Source organism: Taudactylus pleione, unplaced genomic scaffold (assembly GCF_031769625.1).
Source record: "Taudactylus pleione unplaced genomic scaffold, aTauple2 ptg000317l, whole genome shotgun sequence".
NCBI lineage: Eukaryota > Metazoa > Chordata > Amphibia > Anura > Myobatrachidae > Taudactylus > Taudactylus pleione.
Genome location: NW_028284718.1, coordinates 325,374 through 346,809, shown reverse-complemented (window position 1 = coordinate 346,809; position 21,436 = coordinate 325,374). Strand labels below are relative to the sequence as shown.

The 21,436-nt window shown below is 45.8% G+C and overlaps 1 protein-coding gene across 1 annotated transcript in view; it reads right to left on the bottom strand.

Moving 5' to 3' along the window:
- Positions 1–11,953: 11,953 nt before the first annotated feature.
- The window catches only part of CALCOCO2 (calcium binding and coiled-coil domain 2), a 199,930-nt gene continuing 190,447 nt past the window's right edge, over positions 11,954–21,436 (bottom strand). Inside the window, exons 25-26 of the mRNA XM_088442773.1 lie at positions 14,348–14,373; positions 11,954–13,567 (exon numbers count right to left, since the gene is read on the bottom strand). Coding sequence (XP_088298899.1) covers positions 13,445–13,567; positions 14,348–14,373 — 149 coding nt within the window. The 3' untranslated portion in view covers positions 11,954–13,444. The remainder of the gene's footprint in view (positions 13,568–14,347; positions 14,374–21,436) is intronic.

Here is a 21,436-nt window from a genome sequence, read left to right as displayed (position 1 = left end):
ATATATATATATATATATATATAAATAAATAATACAAAGTATAGAGAGAGTGGTGCAGCACTCCAGACGTCTTGGTAATGAAGAACTCTTAGGCAGCATGTATGGAAAAGGCAAGGTTTCAATGACGTTTATTGTGGCATTTTCGTCAGGCTAAAGACAAACACATCAAAATACAATATCAAAAAGGAACAGAGCACATGCATACAAACAAAATCAATGATCATGTCAGAGACACAGAGCCATAATATAATAATGTGTATAGCCAACAGTTGTAGGATAGACAATGGTATAGAGAGCGACTATAATGCAGAGACCAATTGAATTTGTCATAATAACTTACAGAAAAATAAATACAGAGAATTATAGAAAACTACTAAGTCCTAGTTGCTCATTAAGTCCCTTGGGAACAAGGGTACCCAGGCGAAAGATCCAGCGAGTTTCTAATTGAAGCAACTTCAGTGATCTATTACCGCCACGGACAGATAGTGGAACCTGGTCAATCATCCTATACTTCAAGGTAGTAAGAGGATGATGAGCCTGGCAAAAGTGATGCGCAACAGGCTGATCACTATTGCCACTAAGGAGAGCTGCTCTGATGGATGAGAGGATATCATTCTAACTTATTGGAGCAAACTAAACAGAAAGTATTACAACTAGATCGTAACACCTTATTACAATATAACCGCAAGACAGATAATACATCTAGGATCCCATGGGTATGTCAATTTAATCCTGCTAGTTCAGGAATCAATAGTATATCTAAGAACCTATGGCCAATTATAAAAACTGATCCTGAGTTGGGACTAAGTGATTCAACTTTGATGCCCTGCTATACCAGGGGTAGGAATCTTCGTGATATATTAGTTAAATCTGATATTACACATGTACCTAGTAGTAAAAAAACCTTTTTAACCTCAAAGAAAGGATGCATCAAATGCACTTGTACCACCTGTCAATATATGATTCCGGGTGATACTTTTCAACATCCCCACTCGGGACGTACTCTATTTATACGCCAGCGATTGACTTGCTGCTCCAAATTTGTTATCTACCAATTGCTCTGTCCCTGTGGGCTGTCATATATCGGGAAAACTGAACGTATGTTCAAAGAACGTATGGCAGCCCACAGATCATCCATCAGAGCAGCTCTCCTTAGTGGCAATAGTGATCAGCCTGTTGCGCGTCACTTTTGAAAGGCTCATCATCCTCTTACTACCTTGAAGTATAGGATGATTGACTAGGTTCCACTATGTGGCGGTAATAGATCACTCAAGTTGCTTCAATTAGAAACTCGTTGGATCTTTCGCCTGGGTACCCTTGTTCCCAAGGGACTTAATGAGCATCTAGGACTCAGTAGTTTTCTAGAATTCTCTGCATTTATTTTTCTGTAAGTTATTATTATGATGAATTCAATTGGTCTCTGCATTATAGTCGCTCTCTATACCATTGTCTATCCTACAACTGTTGGCTATACACATTATTATATTATGGCTCTGTGTCTCTGACATGATCATTGATTTTGTTTGTATACATGTGCTCTGTTCCTTTTTGATATCGTCTTTTGATGTGTTAGTTTATTTTTTCGTAATGGGTAACTATGATGATGGTAGCACTCTGATGACGCATCTGTTGATGACGTCATCCTCTGTGCGCCGATTGAACGGGCGAGTGGTCCCGCTCCCGGCGTCCACTTCACGGTGGTGTATTTAAGGTAAGATGTAAGTGTTTGTCTTTACCCTGACGAAAATGCCACAATAAACGGCATTGAAACGTTGCCTTTTTCATACATGCTGCCTAAGAGTTCTTCATTACCAAGACGTCTGGAGTGCTGCACCACCCTCTCTATACTTTGTGTATCCTATTTTGTGCGGGCACCCGACGCTGTTGCATGCAATAAGGGAGAGCCGGACCCTCCGCTGTATGTATGTATGTATATATATATATATATATATATATATATATATACTCCTACGTAGGTGACTACTTGGTTTGGTTGGCTGCATAAGGGGTAGTGTAACAATACTTTATCTGTTACAATTATAAGGGGTAGTGTAACAATACTTTATCTGTTACAATTTTATATACTTTCTTAAATTGATTAATAGGTATATAAGTACTTCTGAATTCTTTAAGACATTTGGGGTGACACTTGACAGCCCATATCTTTTGCTATATGTTTAAGGTTTTTTGCATCCATTTTAATGAACTTTTGTATGTAAAAATAAGTAGCAGTTTTAAATAGAAACCTAAAATCTAATTTTTTCTCTAAACTATTTTGTTTTTCTTACTGATAATATAAACACATTCAGTGCTATTTATTTGGATATGTGTATACTAACTGGGATACCCAATGTTGAAGACTGGACCCTGAAGTACACCTGCAGCCTTTATTTGTTTACATTTTCCTCGCCTATAACCCAATTCCATTGATCCTGAAGAGGATCCCTCTGTTTGCTAACATGAATGCAAACACTGGTGTAAATACAGTGGGTGCAAGGAATGCGGCTGCTATGGTGCCTGAGCTGCCTCTGTGGCCCGCCGCTCCCCCTGCACCCAATCACGCACACAAGATGGGCCAGTCCAGTTAGGGCCGTCGAGGGGGGCCCGGGTGTCATCGATAATGATTTGGTGTCGGCTCTCCAGTACTGGCAGGCAGTCATGGAGAGACAGTGCCGTCGGTCGTGAGGCAATCAGAGGTCACGGGCCGGCAGCCAATTAGCAGTGGCGTCTCCTGATTGACTGACTGTTCGCGAGCTCCTGATTTGTTTGTGAATGGTGCCAGATTCAAATATTGGCAGCGCTGTCTGTCCATGTCTGCCACTGCCTGCTGGTGCGCCAGCTGTAATTAGCTGGTGGCCCAGCCCCAAATCCACACATGCTGGCTGCTGATGGCACACGGGGAGGCAAGAGGCTGCTGAAGGGACACGAGGAGGGGAGTTGCTGGGGGGGCATAATGTGTAACGGTTACTACTATATTGTGGAATAATGTGTTATATAGGGAATTACTACTATGTGGCATAATCTGTAAAGGGCATTACTGTGTGGTATAATGTGTAAGGGGCATTACTGTGTGGCATAATGTATAAGGGGCACTTCTAATGCATGGAATAATGTGTATAAAGGGTACTACTGTGTGGCATAACCTGAATGGACTCTGTGTGTGGGCAAATGTATGTGTTTTTTTTTACCTCTGGTGGGGTCCTTTTAAGATCTTGCTATGTGGCCCACAAAGTTATAGTTACGCCCTTGCATGCAAACACCGAGGCTCTGGATTTAATATGAACCAGCATTCGTCTACAAGTTTGCTCAGACTGAGGTTAAAAGGATACTTTTGTGGCTATCTCACAGGTTTTTGGCAGACTGCCAATTTCCACTGGAGTCAGCCACGGAACCTGTGGAGTTTAAGAGTGTCCCCATTCTTAAGGATTGTGTGACAGTGTGTGGCCCTGACAAAGTTCAATCCTGGTCAAACTACACCACCATGCCAATTTTGGCGGAGCTAGGTCCAAAACTATCGCCGCACACAAAGGACAAAAAGACAGACAGACACGCTTTCTTGCTTATTATATAGATATGTACTATTTCTTTAAGGTGTGGTGAGCCTGTTATCTTGAATCAGCAGCAGAGTGTGTTGACGCACAGCAAGTTTTAATTCTATACCATTAAAGCTGATTAGCAGCCTTGATTGCCAGACCACCTGTGAGAAGCTGATTAAAGGTGGGTCAGTCTCTCACTACCTGGGGAACATGTCACAGGCCTCTTTAGAGACACTGTGATTACTGAATGTAAGTGCTGTGCTAAAGACTTCTGTTTTGCGAGAGGGACATTAGGTCCCTCCACTCTGAGGGTTATATTTACTAAAGTGCGGGTTTATAGAAGTGGAGATGTTGCCCATAGCAACCAATCAGATTCTACTTATCATGTATCTAGCACCTTATAGAAGATAATAGCTAAATCTGATTGGTTGCTATGGGCAACATCTCCACTTCTAAAAACCTGCACTTTAGTAAATATACCCCTGAGAGAGAGAAACTTTTGATTTAGTTAGAGCATGACAGGCCAATATTTACTTGTATGCTTTGTTTATTTTTTGCTGCTAATAAAACTAGCTGCATATACTTAGTGCTGTATGACAAGTGCAACTGTTTAGCCCAGGAGATGGCCTCCTTACCCTGATCTTGCCAAAAAGTCATGGGATAGCAGTATGTAAACGTAATGGTATGTGGCATAATAGGACATCTCTTGAGGCAGTTTGAACACCGGCTTTGCTGCTCATGGCAAGGTGGCATGAACTATTGGAGTTCGAACAGGGCATGATAGTGTATGCCTGATGGATGGGACATTTTATTTCTGAAGTTGTGCGGACATTCAACATTCCTCAATCTACGGTGTCACTTGCATACCGAAAATACCTCATGGAAGGCTTTACCCACCATGGACAGCGCAGTGGCCAACCACGGGTGCTTAATGATCGTGACCAGCAGTGTCTGGCCAGAATTGTCTGAGGTAACAGACAAGTGACACTGGCTCAAATCACATCCACATTCAATGCAGAAGGTACCAGATGCAGATCCAGCAGGTAAGTGCAGCCTTCTTTAGCTTCCATGCGATATGGGAGCAGAAGACCCACCAGAGTGCCCCTGTTAACCCGATGACACCACTCACAGAGCCTAACCTTGGCTTGTGATGTTGCTAATTGGACCCTGGAGGGCTGGCAACATGTGGCATGGTCCAAAGAGTCACGGTTCCATTTGTTTTGGGCTGATGGTGTCGCAGACCCCCTGGACCCCAGTTGTCAATAAGGCACCATGCACGCTGGTGATGGTTCCTTAATGATGTGGGGTGTGTTCATGTGGCATGGGTTAGGTCTACTAGAACACGTAATTGCCAGTACATTACATTGCTTGATGACCATTGGCAGCCCTTCATGGACTCCATGTACCCCCACACAAATTGAATACTCCAGCAGGATAATGCACCGTGTGATCAGTCTCAAGTTGCCCAAATTTGTTTGTTCTGGAGAGTTCCGATGAATGGTGTTTTCCACCACGTTTGCCCGACATGACCCATTCGCACCCAAGATCCTGCACCTACAAATATCAGGGAGCTGTGGGAAGCTACCCAGATGGCATGGGTCAACACCTCTCCAGAAGTCTTCCATGCCACATAGATTTGCTGCACTTTGCCATACTAGAGTGGGTCCTACATGATACTAGGCATCTATCCCATGACTTTTGGCACTTCAGTGTGTGTATGTGTATATATATATATATATATATATATATATATATATATATACACACACATACATACACAGTAAGGTGCATAAATATTGGGACATTGACAGAATTTTCATATTTTGGCCTCTATTCACCACCACAATGGCTTTGATATTAAACAAACAAGATGTGCTTTAACTGCAGACTTTCATATTTAATTTGAGGGTAATTACATCAAAATCAGGTGAACGGTGTAGGAATTATAACGGTTTCTATATGTGCCTCCCACTTTTTAAGGGGCCAAAAGTAATGGGACAAACTAAACAATCCTAAATCTAACTTTCGCTTTTTAATACTTTGTTGCAAATCCTTTGCAAGCAATTACAGCCTGAAGTCTGGAATGCATAGACATCACCAGACGCTGAGTTTCATCCCTGGTGATTGTCACAGTCCGGTGAAAGTGATCCTCTGTGGAGGACGGTGAGCCGGGGGGTTCAGGTGACTATCGGAGTGACTGTGGCTAGGTCTCCTATTTGCGGCCGAACCCAGGTTTGGCTAGACCTGCCCAGAGGCGCGAAGTCTAACTCACTTGGTGGTTTTCTCCAGTGACCCCTCCAATTGGGATTTGGTTTTCCGCTGCACCAAGTGAGCAGGTCGCGGCCCTCTGGACAGGTACCTGGGAATGACAGAAGACCGGAAACTATATTACGTTAAGTTATTGCTAGAACACTGGAGATACACTGGAACACAATTAGAAATCCTGATCACCGGCTTGCATGAGATTACTGAGAATGTACTAAGAATCACTAAGAAATCCAGGAGCTGACTAGCTCAGCAGCTCAGGGAGATGTGGACACAGGCATGTACAGGAGTTTGCTAAATATGCAGGAAAACACAAACATATACTAGGGATTGCACATACAAGAGTAGAGTGGACTCAAGGAATATATTGGGAATGCTAGAAATGTGGTACTGGATAAAGGCCAAATACTGGGAGAGCTAGAAATGCTGGTACTGGGCAAAGGCAAAATACTGGGAATAATTATATATGCAGGTGCAGATTGCACAGACAAGACATATAGAGAAGATATGCATACACTGGGAGAGTGCTAACTGCAAGTGCAGATTTGCACTGACAAGACAGAGCAGATTGACACAGACATGTGCTGGGAGGACCAGCTGTGAGCTAATTAATACCAGCAGGTAATCTGACACTTCAGTGATACAGGGTAATAGCCACAGGAAAGCTGCAATAAAATTAGCAGCACATATACAAAGACACACAGGGAAGGGACATGAAACACTGAAGTACTGTGAGAAAGCTAAAGTCTCAGAGTAAGGTTTAGCATGGAAGCTAATACAGGAAACTGGGAAACTGTGAGCAGGCTGAAGCAACACGCTGAAGGATTTAGCACAGAGCAACAGTGGGAGTAACACAGGCACTTGGAATAACGAAGTTGAACAGCGTCTTCATGGAGTTCTGGAGGCGGATTTATACCCAGGGGTAGCAGATTACTGGAGCACAGCATCAGCTAACTGAAATCATGCTACCATAGGTTAGGAGTCCTGTCACATGAGAGGAACTGTCATGGCGGCGCCCATGATGGGAACTCCGATCCCCAGCACACACAGCCGACCATGGAAGCTCGCAAAAAGCACCTAAGGCAGAATACTCAGCCCACATCCATCACTGCACCAGACGTCTGACCGCAAGAAAGTCAGGGGAAGCCGGCAAGGAGGTGAGAGAGGCCGATACTAGGCTGAACCCTGACAGTGATGCTCTGCCAGGCCTCTTCTGCAAATGTCTCCAGTTCCTGCTTGTTCTTGGGGCATTTTCCCTTCAGTTTTGTCTTCATCAAGTGAAATGCATGCTCAATCGGATTCAGGTCAGGGGATTGACTTGGCCATTGCATAACATTCCACTTTTTAGCCTCAAAAACCTCTTTGGTTGCTTTTGCAGTATGCTTCAGGTAATTGTCCATCTGCACTGTGAAGCGCCGTCCAATGAGTTCTGAAGCATTTGACTGAATATGAGCATATAATATTGCCCGAAACACTTCAGAATTCATTCTGCTGCTTTTGTCAGCAGTCACATCATCAATAAATACAAGGGAACCAGTTCCATTGGCAGCCATACATGCCCACTCCATGACACTACCACCATCATGCTTCACTGATGTTTTGGATAATGAGCAGTTCCTTTCCTTCTCCATACTCTTCTCTTCCCATCACTCTGGTACAAGTTGATCTTTGTCTCATCTGTCCATAGGATGTTGTTCCAGAACTGTAATGGCTTTTTTAGATGTTGTTTGGCAAACTCTAATCTGGTCTTCCTGTTTTTGTGGCTCACCAATGGTTTACATCTTGTGGTGAACCCTCTATATTCACTCTTGTGAAGTCTTCTCTTGATTGTTGACTTTGACACATATACACCTACCTCCTGGAGACTGTTCTTGATTTGGCCAAGTGTTGTAAAGGGGTTTTTCTTCACCAGGGAAATAATTCTTCTGTCATCCACCACAGTTGTTTTCCGTGGTCTACCGGGTCTTTTGGTGTTGCTGAGCTCTTCGGTGCGTTCTTTCTTTTTAAGAATGTTCCAAACAGTTGATTTGGCTACACCTAATGTTTTTGCTATCTCTCTGATGGGTTTGTTTTGATTTTTCAGCCTAATGATGGCTTGCTTCACTGATAGTGACAGCTCGTTGGACCTCATATTGAGAGTCGACAGCAACGGATTCCAAATGCAAATGTCACACCTAGAATCAACTCCAGACCTTTTACCTGCTTAATTGATAATGAAATAACGAGGGAATAGCCCACACCTGTCCATGAAATAGCTTTTGAGTTGATAGTCCCATTACTTTTGGCCCCTTAAAAAGTGGGAGGCACATATAGAAACCATTGTAATTCCTACACCGGTCACCTGATTTGGATGTAATTACCCTCAAATTAAATCTGAAAGTCTGCAGTTAAAGCACATCTTATTTGTTTCATTTCAAAGCCATTGTGGTGGTGAATAAAATACGACATTTCTGTCAATGTCCCAATATTTATGCACCTGACTGTGTATATATATATATATATAGAGAGAGAGAGAGAGAGAGATTTGCACAATAAACACACCTTGTTTAGTGCAACTGTTCCAGAGTGCGTCTAATTTTTGCTCTCTATAAATATATATAATCTTACTGTAAAAGTTTTTTTAACTGTATTAAACTATTTTTTCCAATAGTGTCCCAAAATTGTTGATTTTTTTAAAATTAACAAATTATGTTAATAGTTATTTAACTCTTATTCAGTATAATTTTATTAACACATTTTCATATTTGTTAATGAAATTATACTGAATCGGGTTTAAGTAGCTATTATTTATAATAAGTTGGTATACAGCAACCGATGCAGCAGAAGAATCTGAAAAGATCCCTCCTGCTGTGTCCACTCACCTTAATGCAGCTCCCTCCTGGCTCCCAGAGCTTTCCTCCTATGAGCTGGGGGCCAAGGGAAAGGGCACAGCATGGGCGCGGGGTATTGATGCAGCAGAGCTGCATGGTCTGAGGGGGGTCACAGATTCCCGCAGCGGCTGCATCTCTGTGGCGGCGGGGGTCAGGGGACAGGTAGGGTAGGGCAGGGGGAGTGAGCAGGTGAGTGGGCGAGCAGTTTCATCCTGTCTACAAGCTGTGCGTGCACAGCTTCAAGACAGCTGCAAAGAGTCCAAGCAGCAGGAGAAAAGTCCCCTTATTCCAAAAAGCCGTCTCCTCAAAAAGAGCAGCTTTTCGGAAGTGATAATTAAGTATAGTAGACATGATGAATGCCTCCAATACTTGAACAAACTCGCAGCGAGTACACTCCTTAAATATCACGGGATATTTTTATTTTCATGAATAGACCCCTAAATCGCTAAAAAAAAAATCTCTGCACTTTCCGCAACTCACAGGTTATTAGATTTGGCCCTCAGTGTTTTAATAGATGCTTTTAATTTTTTGGTTGTGTTACACATTTTTCAATCTGATATCTGTAAGAAAACATGTATGTATCCCAAAACCTACCAGCAGGGGCCGCAATCACACAATGTATATCTTCACCAGCTGAGTGAAGCTCAGTGTAATTTAATGATAAACTTTTTATGGAAGCGCTTGCGCAAATCTCATTATTAGTGGTAACTTGATTTAGTTTACTTAATACATTTTAAGTAAACAAAGTTCTTGCACTCCCAAAAAAAGTTTAAGCAGCTATTTATTAAATCAGTGTACCTGGCTAATAATTATAGTAAATAAACTAATAGAAGCGCTTGTAATTATTATGTTGCCCTTCTGCTACACGGGAGGTTTCTGTCCTCCCTGAGCTCGCCTTAGGACACCTGCGTTACGGTTTGACAGGTGTACCGCCCCAGTGTACTGTGTCCGGTTGGTGATGATTAAACTGTTATAACAGTGTTTAATTTATGGATCAGCAATGTTTGACATACAATACACTCAAAACATATAAACAGACAAGAATGTTTGTAGCGCTTTCTGTGAGAACTTGTGGTGGTTTACTCTATTGAAATAAAGACACACCTGATTTTAATACACATAATTCTTTATTCTGGCTCCTGTATAAGTGGGATAGTTAAGCAATTAAATCTATCTAAAGAATTAGCCAATCACAGCACTCCCAGTGCTGCAGAAAAAACATGTTTGTCATATATATAACAATGTGTGCAAATCAATTTGTAATGATTGAAAGCTATTTGTAATTAATAAGGGGCAATCTTTAATTATGTGAATATCTTTATTTACATTTCATTTCTGTGCAGTTTTGCTCCAAAGAGGCATACAAGTGTAGCTCATGTCTGAGAAATAAGAGTGTCCATGTAATTACACGTGGTTATCCATATACAGAAGTGACAATATAGGCAATTTGATCAATCTCCAATCCAGCACCAGTGGAATTGATTCTGGACAGTGATATGCATGATACACACGGTTCCTACCTGGAAAAGTGATGTGACTCATGGAAGATTAATTTACTAAACTCATAAATGATAGTATTTGATATGTTAGAGATTTGTATAGCATGAACACCCACCAACATAAAATTTTATATGTTCTTACACAATCAATATGTAGATGAACACAGAACAAAAACAGGTGATATTAAAGAGTGAAAAAGTAAAACTAAAAATAACAATTATATACTTAGTTTCATTGTATTATTAACTATTCTACTTTGTATATTGTTGTTGCCTTTTCAGTTACCAGTTCAACACTCAGGTTTGGGTTGTCCTTTTAAATTAAGTGATATGGTTGGTTATACATAAAACATGGACACAGTGATGTGTCTGCCCAGGAGAATAAGACCACAGTGATAGGGTAATATTAAATAGACTCACAAACTTGCAGTATGAGCCTGTCCTGTACACTTACAAGCACAGGTTAACGTGGTCTCGTCTAACAAATTCACAATCTAAAGATGCATATTCACCAGCAGTCTGTGAAACGATTTAACGATTACGACATTTTAATTGTGCAGTTGTTTCACAGTCTGTGCTTTGCCTACACTGAACGAGCAGTCGTTCAGTGTAGGCACATCAATCATCCCCGAACATGGCCAATCTGTCGTTATCAGCACATTGACCAGCATGTTCGGGCGATGATAGATGTCAAAAACGACCAGTGGGAGCGCGCATCGCTGGTCGTTTTCTACATTAAACCGCCCAATTTGTGCCAGATTAACAAACGATTGAACAATAACAATGTCGTTATCGTTCAATTGCTCTGTTTAATCGGGTAGTGGATTCCCGCCTTTAGAGTGGTCTGCAAAGTTTTGCTTATCGCTTGACAGATAAAAAGTTCAGTGCACCAGATCTTTATTTATATATATATATATATATATATATATATACACACTGTATATACACAGTATATATTCCCCTCTAGCGTTATCTACCCAATCCTGTAGCCATTGAGCCCCCTCCATCTTTTTGACTACTCTTCTGTCTGCTCCCATATTAGATTACTGGGTGCCGACCTGACCTGTTTACTGACCCTTGTCAGCTTGCTAACAATCGCTGTGTAATGCATATTGGTAAAAAGAAGGTAAAGAAATATAGATGCCTGCGATGCCGATGATATGTAGCAGGGTACTGCTGTAAACTCTTGCTGGGTTGGTAAGAGCAGATATGGCACTTTGTTTGCATGAGTTTATTGTAATTTTTCTCAACATATCTAGCAAATACTCATAACATACTCAGGTGCTGTGATACACATAGTTTTAGAACTACTAATCTAGGGGGAGGCAGGGCAATAACTAAGGGTGTAGGGTGTAGAATCCACTGCACATGGTCCCTACAGCTGGCTAGCAGGGTGCCTGGGACTGCACTGTTATGGCTCTGGATATGGATAGGGAGGAAATAAGTGATAGGACACAGGCCCTCATTCAGAGGCGGTCGCAAGAAGCGAGCGCTCGTTCTGAATGAGGGCGGCCGCTTAATTTTTGAAGTGCGGCCTCCTGGTCGCTAGCTAAGCTTGTGATGAGACCCTAAGGTTGGATCTAGGCAGCCGCAAGCCCCAGGGAGCTTCCTGCTCTGAAAGAGCAGGAAACTCCCCACTGACATCACTGTTGATGTCAGTGCGGCCTCCCACAAAATGGTAGGCGTTGCTTAAGGAACATTTCCATTTTGGAAACCACCACCCCCCCCCCCCCCCGGCCTGCCTACAAAACGGTGCGAGCTGTCGACAGCCGCCCCTTTTGTAGAGAGCTCCGGAGCGAGAGAGAGAGAGCAAGTTTCTCTCTCGCTCCGGGGCTTGCGCACGCGCAGTGCGGCCGGTGCGCATGTGCAGGGCTAACTATCGACCCGGTTGCGAGCACATCGGTTGCTTGCGACCGGGTCTGAATGAGACCCACAGAGAGGACAGGCAGAGGTAGGGGAAAGGAGCTGGACATTGCATGCAGCGGTCTCACTCAGGCTCAGTATTTCCCAAACCCAGTTCTCATGGCCCACTCACAGTCTAGATACTAAGGATATTCAAGCATCAGCACATGTGGCTTAATTATTACCTCAGTTTGATTTACTCACATGTGCTAACCCTAATCTCTTGACTGTAAGTGGGTCATGGGAAACACTGCAGTTTAGTTTAGCTTATTTACAAACTGAAAAACAAAGGAAATGACTCAGGCAACTTAGGGCCTGATTCAGAGCCACTCGTAAGCGGCAGCTCGTTCGCTCCGAGCGATGTTTGCCCAACTGCGCATGCGTACGGATCGTTATACGCATGCGCGAACCAGTCAGTGCGGCCGAAATTCATGTGCTCGCAAAATAGCGAATGCCTGCTAATTTGAGTGACAGAATGAGGCGTATGTGGGTGGTAACATGGGAAGGTGCTTGAAAACGGGGAGTGGAGATCCGATCGCAGGCGTGCTTAAAGGTCAAAACGGGCGTTTTAAGGGAGTGCATAATTAATCCAGCAGCGTCATTGACCACGTCACTGGGTTATTTTAACTCAGAACTGCTCGCAAAATAGTGGTTGAAAAAACCAGCCACAAGAATAGCGAGCAGTTCATACGCTGGTCGATGTACTCGATTAATCTAATAAATAGCGGACATGACGTATGGTGCGAGCGGCCAGGGGGCGTATTTTTCAAATTTACGTTCGCATGTTTTGCTCGCTCGTTCAGACTTAGAGGCGTGAACAGACCGCAAAGTGCGAACGGTTCATTTGAATAGCCACCCCTTTTTAGAAAACGAACGACCGCAAATAGCGAGTGGCTCTGAATGAGGGCCTTAGTTGTGTAATTAAAATTATGATCTTGACCCACCCTCAAGTACCACCAACAGGTCATGTTTTCTGGATCTCTTTAATATGCATAGGTGACTTTATTTTGCTGCCAGAAATGATCCCACCTGCTTCCACATACAGAGATCCTCAAAACTTGGCCTGTAGGAAAACGTGAGGGTTGAGACTACTGCCCTAGAACAAAGACATTTGATGATATTAATTGCCTACTGCTGCAGAAGAGAAAGTGCATCTAGACGTTTGATCAGGAATGTTTTGCTCTCTGGAAAAACAATACTTCTCTATTAAATAATAAAGACTTAATGAAATAATGGGGATTCTGTATTTTTGTTGCATTAAAATGCACAGTCTTACTATGAGCAATCAAAGAAGTTATAATGTTTCACTAAGACTATTGCATATACATTTTATTACCCCAAATCTCAGACAGATTATTCCTACCACTAAAAATCACACGCCCACTTCATTGTCGTGACACATCACATGATCTTCATACACTTGGAATTCATTGGCTTGGAATACTTCAGAACATTGTGGACATATTAAAGGATCTGTCTGTTGCGTGCCTTCATTCTGTAAGGGAAATGAAAAGACATTAAATGTAGTAAGGATGCATTCAGTACTGCACTTTAAGTTTTCCTTTAGCCGTGTCATTTGTGGGCTGAAACAGATTTGTGAAATGGAACCAACCTATTTATTTGAATCCAGTGACATCACTGAAGCATAAGAATGCAATCTAGTAATTCACTAGGAGTCCATGATGTCATAGATGCATGAGGCACAGTAAGAGAATAGGATTTAGCAATTGATTAGGATCCTATGAGGCACAGACTTAATTATTCCTAATGAACTGATAGGCTGCACTGTTAGGAATAATGCTTCAACCCACAAGTCATCCTGGCAAGGTCCACTCTCCGTTTTCAGGGGGCCTGGGATGATGAAATTACGCAGCGTTTCACCCCTGGCTGACTACGGCCTCCTATGCCTGTGGCGGTGTGTCTGAACGCAGCCGCTTGCGTTACCATGCCTGCGTCACTCCTATAATACAACCACTGAATTTTTGCATTTCTAGCCACCTCCCAGTCTCTGCCCAGGAACGCCCATGTGTAGTCCTTATGGATGTACACAAGGGAAGGAGTTTGTAGCACTGTTTGCATAAACTCGCAGAAGGGCAACCGCCAATAGACGTTCTCTTTTTTTATTCGGCCCAGAATCAGGCCCATAGTTGTAATTACTATGAATAGTTATAGTCTTTTCTAAATTTCCCATACCATGTAGCAGATACCAATAATGTAAATAAATATATCAGATTACATGTATGAAAGACGACCATTACAAGCTAACCCTACTCACCGCTCTGGGGGAACTTGTATTGGCTCCTGAAAAATGTATAAACATGTTTGATTAATAACACGGCATGACAAGTGAACATCATTATAATACAGATATACAATATATTAAAAACAACCCCTCATGAAATTGGTAGATTTTACAGTAAAAATAATACGTGCAAGTGGTCATTCTTCCTAGAAAATATATTCAAACTAGGGGTGTGCACCGGCCACTTTTCGTGTTTTGGTTTTGGATCTGGATCTTTCTTCGTGTTTTGGATCTGGATTGGTTTTGCCAAAACCACCCTTCCGTGTTTTGGGTTCTGGGTTTTGTGTTTTGGATCTGGATTTTTTTCTTAAAAAATAAAAAAAACCGCTAAAATCACATAAAATGGGCCTTTTTTTGTTCCTACGCTATTAATAACCCCAATAAAATTAATTTCCACTCATTTCCACTCTATTCTGAACACCTCACAATATTGTTTTTAGGCCAAAAGGTTGCACCGAGGTAGCTGGATGACTATGCTAAGCGACACAAGTGGGCGGCACAAACACGTGGCCCATCTAGGAGTGGCACTGCAGTGGCAGACAGGAAGCCAATTAGCGTTATGGTGCCCATTTGCATGTAGCACGAACCCGGGAGATCCGTGCTACATGCATCTGTGTGATTGGCACAGAGCAATGACAGGTCCGTGAGACCCATCTGTGCTGCTGTGGTAAAAAAAAAAAAAAAAAACCTGTGTAAAAAAAGAAAAAAATGGCGTGCACCCCCCCAAAAAAGAGCAACCAGCCCCGGGCATTAGTAACCCAGTGCTGGGTGTGCTTAAATACAGGGGACAAACGACGTAGGGGTCCCCTGTACTTAAGCACAACCAGCACCGGGCTAGTCAGAACCAGCGCTGGTTGCCAAAATACGGGGGACAAATGACGTAGGGGTCCCCCGTATTCTGCGCAACCAGCTCTGGGCTCTGATCCGGTCCTGGTTCTGGAAATACAGGGGAAAAAAAATTAGTAGGGTTCCCCTGTATGTTCCAGAACCAGCACTGGACTTTTTCTAGCGGGGGGCTAATGCCACAGCCAGGGGAGCCCTTTCACCGGGCCCCCCAGCTGCAGCATCAGCCCCGACCGCTAGTCAGCCCAGGCCGGGGATCCCTGGAGAGCTGGGGACCCCCCAATAAAGGGGTCACCCTCTCCAGGGCACCCCAGGCCCAGGCTGATAGCCCGGGGCTATCCCCGCCACCCCTGGTGGCGGTGGGTGGCAGGTTGATTGTGTGGTGTGGTGTAAATAAAGAATATCAAACATTGTCTTTACAAGTAGAACTGCAAGTCCCAGCTAGCCTGCCCCGCATGCTGGTACTTGGAGAACCACAGGTACCAGCATGCAGGGCATTAAGAGCCCACTAGTACCTGTAGTTCACCTGTAAAAAAAATGTTTAAAAAAACACAGGACACACACACCGTGACAGTATAAGTTTATTAAACATACATACACACACACATGTACACATACTCACCTATGTAACCCTGTAGCATCGGTCCACTTGTCCGGTAAAGTATCCATAGGGGACCTGTGAAAAAAAACATACTCACCATCTCCTATGCGAGGTTCTGTCCTCTTCGTTCCAAAGTAGGCATCCCCGGACTTGGCAAAAAAAAAAACCGAAAACGCGATCCACGAACTTAGTACCGTTCTATAGAACGGTACTTCCCGAATGAGAGCTTAGTGGCGGGGTATCACCATGGAAACCCCGCTGCTAACCGTTCATTGGCTGAGAGAGGTCATCTCCCGTCTCTCAGCCAATGAACGGCTCCCTCCATTGTAGTCAATGGTGGGAGCCGCAGGGTAAACTTTAATAACCTTGCGGCTCCCACCATTGACTACAATGGAGGGAGCCGTTCATTGGCTGAGAGACGGGAGATGACCTCTCTCAGCCAATGAACGCTTAGCAGCGGGGTTTCCATGGTGATACCCCGCCGCTAAGCTCTCATTCTGGAAGTACCGTTCTATAGAACGGTACTAAGTTCGTGGATCGCGTTTTCGTTTTGTTTTTTTGCCAAGTCCGGGGATGCCTACTTTGGAACGAAGGAGATGGTGAGTATGTTTTTTTTCACAGGTCCCAAGTGGACCGATGCTACAGGTTACATAGGTGAGTATGTGTACATGTGTGTGTGTATGTATGTTTAATAAACTTATACTGTCACGGTGTGTGTGTCCTGTGTTTTTTTTAAACATTTTTTTACAGGTGAACTACAGGTACTAGTGGGCCCTTAATGCCCTGCATGCTGGTACTTGTGGTTCTCCAAGTACCAGCATGCGGGGCAGGCTTGCTGGGACTTGCAGTTCTACTTGTAAAGACAATGTTTGATATTCTTTATTTACACCACACAATCAACCCAGCCCTGACCGCTAGTCAGCCTCGGCCTGGGGTGCCCTGGAGAGGGTGACCCCTTTATTGGGGGGGTCCCCAGCTCTCCAGGGATCCCCGGCCTGGGCTGACTAGCGGTCAGGGCTGATGCTGCGGCTGGGGGGCCCGGTGAAAGGGCTCCCCTGGCTGTGGCATCAGCCCCCCGCTAGAAAAAGTCCAGTGCTGGTTCTGGAACATACAGGGGAACCCTACTAATGTTTTTCCCCTGTATTTCCAGAACCAGGACCGGATCAGAGCCCAGAGCTGGTTGCGCAGAATACGGGGGACCCCTACGTCGTTTGTCCCCCGTATTTTGGCAACCAGCGCTGGTTCTGACTAGCCCGGTGCTGGTTGTGCTTAAGTACAGGGGACCCCTACGTCGTTTGTCCCCTGTATTTAAGCACACCCAGCACTGGGTCACTAATGCCCGGGGCTGGTTGCTCTTTTTTTGGGGGGGGGGCACGCCATTTTTTTCTTTTTTTACACAGGTTTTTTTTTTTTTTTTTTTACCACAGCAGCACAGACGGGTCTCACGGACCTGTCATTGCTCTGCTGTGTCAATGACACAGATGCAAGTAGCACGGATCTCCTGGTCCGTGCGTGCATCTGTGTCATTGAAATACACAGCAGCACAGACGGGTCTCACTGACCCATCTGTGCTCTGTGTCACTGTCAGTCACACAGATGCATGTAGCACGGATCTCACGAGTCCATGCTACATGCAAATGAGCACCATAATGCTGATTGGCTGAGAGCCGTGACAGACGGCTCTGTCAGCCAATCAGCACTTTGCCCATTAAAGGCAAAGGCATTTTTTTTTAAATGGCCGCTCGAGGCAAAACCTCGAGATCCGACAGCAGATCTCGAGGTTTTGCCTCGGGAGAGGGATCCGGGTCAGACAGGGAGATCCGAGCTTGGGCTCGGATCGCCCCGAATCCCCGAAGTTCGGGTGGGTTCGGTTCTCAGGGAACCGAACCCGCTCATCCCTAATTCAAACCTGACATCAATACATTTAAGGCAATTGCAAGGAGAAATGACAGGTATATAGGGTGTATGGAAGTTGTTCACTGAACACTGCCATTTTTCTACGTTAATGCTTACCACAATCCTGGTCTGTCATTTCCTCTATATACTACTCTAAGTAGCACCATGTGTCACATCAAACTTTTTTATTGAACCATTTGGTTTAATAAATTTAATTATTATAAAGGCATCATTGTTTAGATTATGTGTATACACTGTATCTTACAGTCACATACACATTCCACACATTTCAAGCCCTGTCCTCTTTTGGTTCATTGCCAGCAAGTTTATATTAAAAAATAAAACTCCCACCCCATAACTCCCCCTTCAGCAGCTGCAGCCTCTCTGCAGATGCTTTTATAACAGCCAAACAGGCACCCTCAAATAAAGTGCTCATACCGTAATTTATTTTATATTAAATATATTTTCTACTTCAGGGTCCATAGGGTATCCACAGGATACCTTGGGGTATAGGTGTGACGTCAGTCGCAGGGCACCAAAGAGTTAAGCTTTCAGCCTCCCAGGATGCACTAGGTCCCCCTCCTATACCCCGCCCCCGGGCCAAGGCACCTCAGTTTAGTTTGGTGCCCGGCCGGAGTCGGGTGCACCTGTTGGAGTGGGGGCTAGAAGAGCCCCTGAAGCTTTTTCTTCATGCAGCTGTGGCTGCACATCTGGATGAACAGCATGGACAGTCAGTCCTGACGTCCATGCTGTCTTCCCTACACCCCGCCGGTACCAGAACGCCGGTACTGATCCGGGGATGCTGGTGGGCGTCTGGGGTCACAGCTAGCGGTGACCCCAGATGCTCCGGACCATGGCCGGATTCAAGGGGGACAGAGGTAAGCAGCGGGGTCCCGCGGCGGGTCCCCGCTGATCACATGGTCCTAAGTCCCCAGGCAGGGGGCTCCCTGGGGACTGGCTGCAGCGTGGAGCCAGGCGACCAACCTGCGCTTCCACTACCCCCTGGGACAGCGGACCGCAGCAGAGCGGTAGCGCTGCGGCGTCCCAGGGGTTAAATGCATGCCAGGGGAGCGCGCCTTCCCTGTCTCACAGCCGGCGCCTCCCCCGCTGCACACAGCCCTCTCTGCATGCTGCCGACTGGTCCTGTGGCAGCGCTCCTCCCCCAGGCCAGCCTCCTCTCTGCTCCTCGGCGGCCATCTTCTCCAGAACGCATGGTGAACGCTGCTGGAAGCGCTGGACGGAAGCATCGTGGTCTGGGTCCCCCCGCATACCTCTCCTCCGCTGTGGCTCAGGTCTGTGTATGCAGCGCTGTGTCCTACCAGGCCCTGTGTCTGTGTAGTTGAGTGATCAGCGCTGTTAGTGCAGGAATTGTTATTTCTCTGCATTGTATGTGACTGTGCTAGCGCTGCCTGTAACTTTTCTTCTCTAAACTGTCAGCTTTATTACTGTCCCTGTTCTTCTGCTAAAGCCCTTGCGGTGCGGTGCTGCAGGGTGGTCTCTCGCCTATTTAATACTTAATTGGTGAGAGAGGTCACATACGTGGTGCCATCATGTCTGAAAGTGATTTTCCCCTCCGGCTACAGTGTACCACGTGCAAAGTACCGTTAGCGGAGGGGGAGGGTAGCGCGGAGGGCCTTTGCCGGCAGTGTTTGTCCATGGCGCGGCCTATTACGGTTACAGCACCGGTACAGGAGCCGCCCTGGGCTTGTTTCGCTCAGGCGTTAACAGCTTTAGTGGGCCAGTTAGCTCCGCAGCCCGCGTTTACTCCGATGGGTTTGTCCCAGCAGTCTGTGGTGTCGTCACCCATGCAGGGGTTCCCACGACAATTGGTGGTACCCCACAGTCTCCCTATTTCCCCGCTCCCGGGTTCTCAGGAGCCAGCGTGGGTTAACTCCCTGACGAGTTCTGTACAGCACTTGTCGGATGTGTTGCAAGGGGAGTCTGTGATGCGGCCTCATAAAAGGCCGGTGGCGTCTCTGTCCGCTCCTTATGAGGATGACGAAGGGACGTCTGATGATGGGGAGATTCTGGATCCTTACGATCAGGAACCTCTCCATACTAAGGACGCTGATGCTAAGTCCAAAGTATATATTCCTGGACTTATTCGGGCGGTCCGCACAGCCTTGGTGATTGAGGACGAAGTTCCCCCAGCGGCTAAATCTAAGTATGCCTTTTTCAAAGATGTGAAGGGCGATGCCACAGTCTTTCCTCTTTCGGGTCAGTTGGTGGACCATTTAGAGGAGGCGTGGAAACAACCTGGCAAAAGATACCAGCCGCAGAGACGCCTGGCGGTGGCTTATCCGTTCGCGGATAATTATTTTGCTAAGTGGGAATCCCCTCCACAGGTGGATTCTCACGTGACCCGTCTTGTCCGTAGTGCCACATTGCCGATGCCATCCATGTCCTCCCTTAAGGATGCTACGGACCGCAAGGTAGAAATCTGCCTCAAGTCCGCTTATTCCCTTGCAGGGGGGGCAGCACGGCCGGCTATGGCCATTTGCTGGGTTGCCAGAGCGATGGAGCGCTGGGCGGATTCATTAGAGGCTTCTTTTGAATCCGACTGTCCGGCCGAACAGGCGGAGTTGATTGGCAATCTCCGTGATTCGGCCACCTACATTAACGAGGCGGCTCTAGACATTAGTACTCTGGTGTCTAGAATTTCTTCAGCAGCGGTAGCTGCTCGTCGCACCTTGTGGCTGCGATCCTGGAAGGCGGACGCAGATTCCAAGAAAGGTCTGGAAGCGTTGCCGTTTACCGGAGAAGTTCTCTTCAGTCCGGATCTGGATAAGATTGTGGCCACGCTGGCGGCAGCCAAATCTGCTTGTCTCCCGTCGGCCGCTGCTCCTTCTGGTTCGGGACCATCATCCTTTCGGTCATCTAGGGCCCAGGGCAGGCCCAAACCACAGTCGTTTCCTCGACAGGCTGGCCCTAAGAAATCGGTCAAGCCCCGGAAGCAGGCATGGAGTACCAGACGTCCGGCCCCCAAGCCAGATGACAAGCCTGCGGCCTGACGGTCCGGGCCTCCCTTTGGGGGATCCCAGGGTGGGAGGCCGCCTGCTACAGTTCGCCCAGTGTTGGTCGACCACTACGACAGACACTTGGGTTCTGGAGGTGGTTTCCCACGGATACGCCCTCTCCTTCCGGCACAGACCCCCGGCTCGCTTCTTCACCACGGGTCTCCCATCAGACCGGAACAAGGCTACGGAGCTGCGGAAGGTATTGCACACTATGCTCTAGGCTGGAGTTATAGTGGCTGTTCCATTCTCCCAGAGGGGCCAGGGTTTCTATTCAAATCTATTTTTGGTACAGAAACCCAATGGGTCATATCGTCCGATTCTCAACCTCAAAGCACTCAACAAGTCTTTGCGGGTCCCGAAGTTTCGGATGGAGACCCTATGGTCCATCATTCTGGCGCTGGAACCTGGGGACTACTTGGTGTCATTGGACATACAGGACGCTTACCTGCATGTCCCTATTCTTTTGCGCCATCAACAGTTCCTCAGGTTTGCAATCCGCAGCGACCACTTCCAGTTTCGGGCGTTACCTTTTGGCCTGGCAACAGCACCACGTGTTTTCACCAAGGTGATGGCGGTCATGGCGGCTTCTCTGCGGCTGCAGGGAGTCCGCATGTTGCCGTATTTGGACGACCTGTTATTGGTGGCAGGATCTCCAGAGCTCCTGTTACGCCACTTGGACCTGACCATTGCACTGCTGCAATGGCA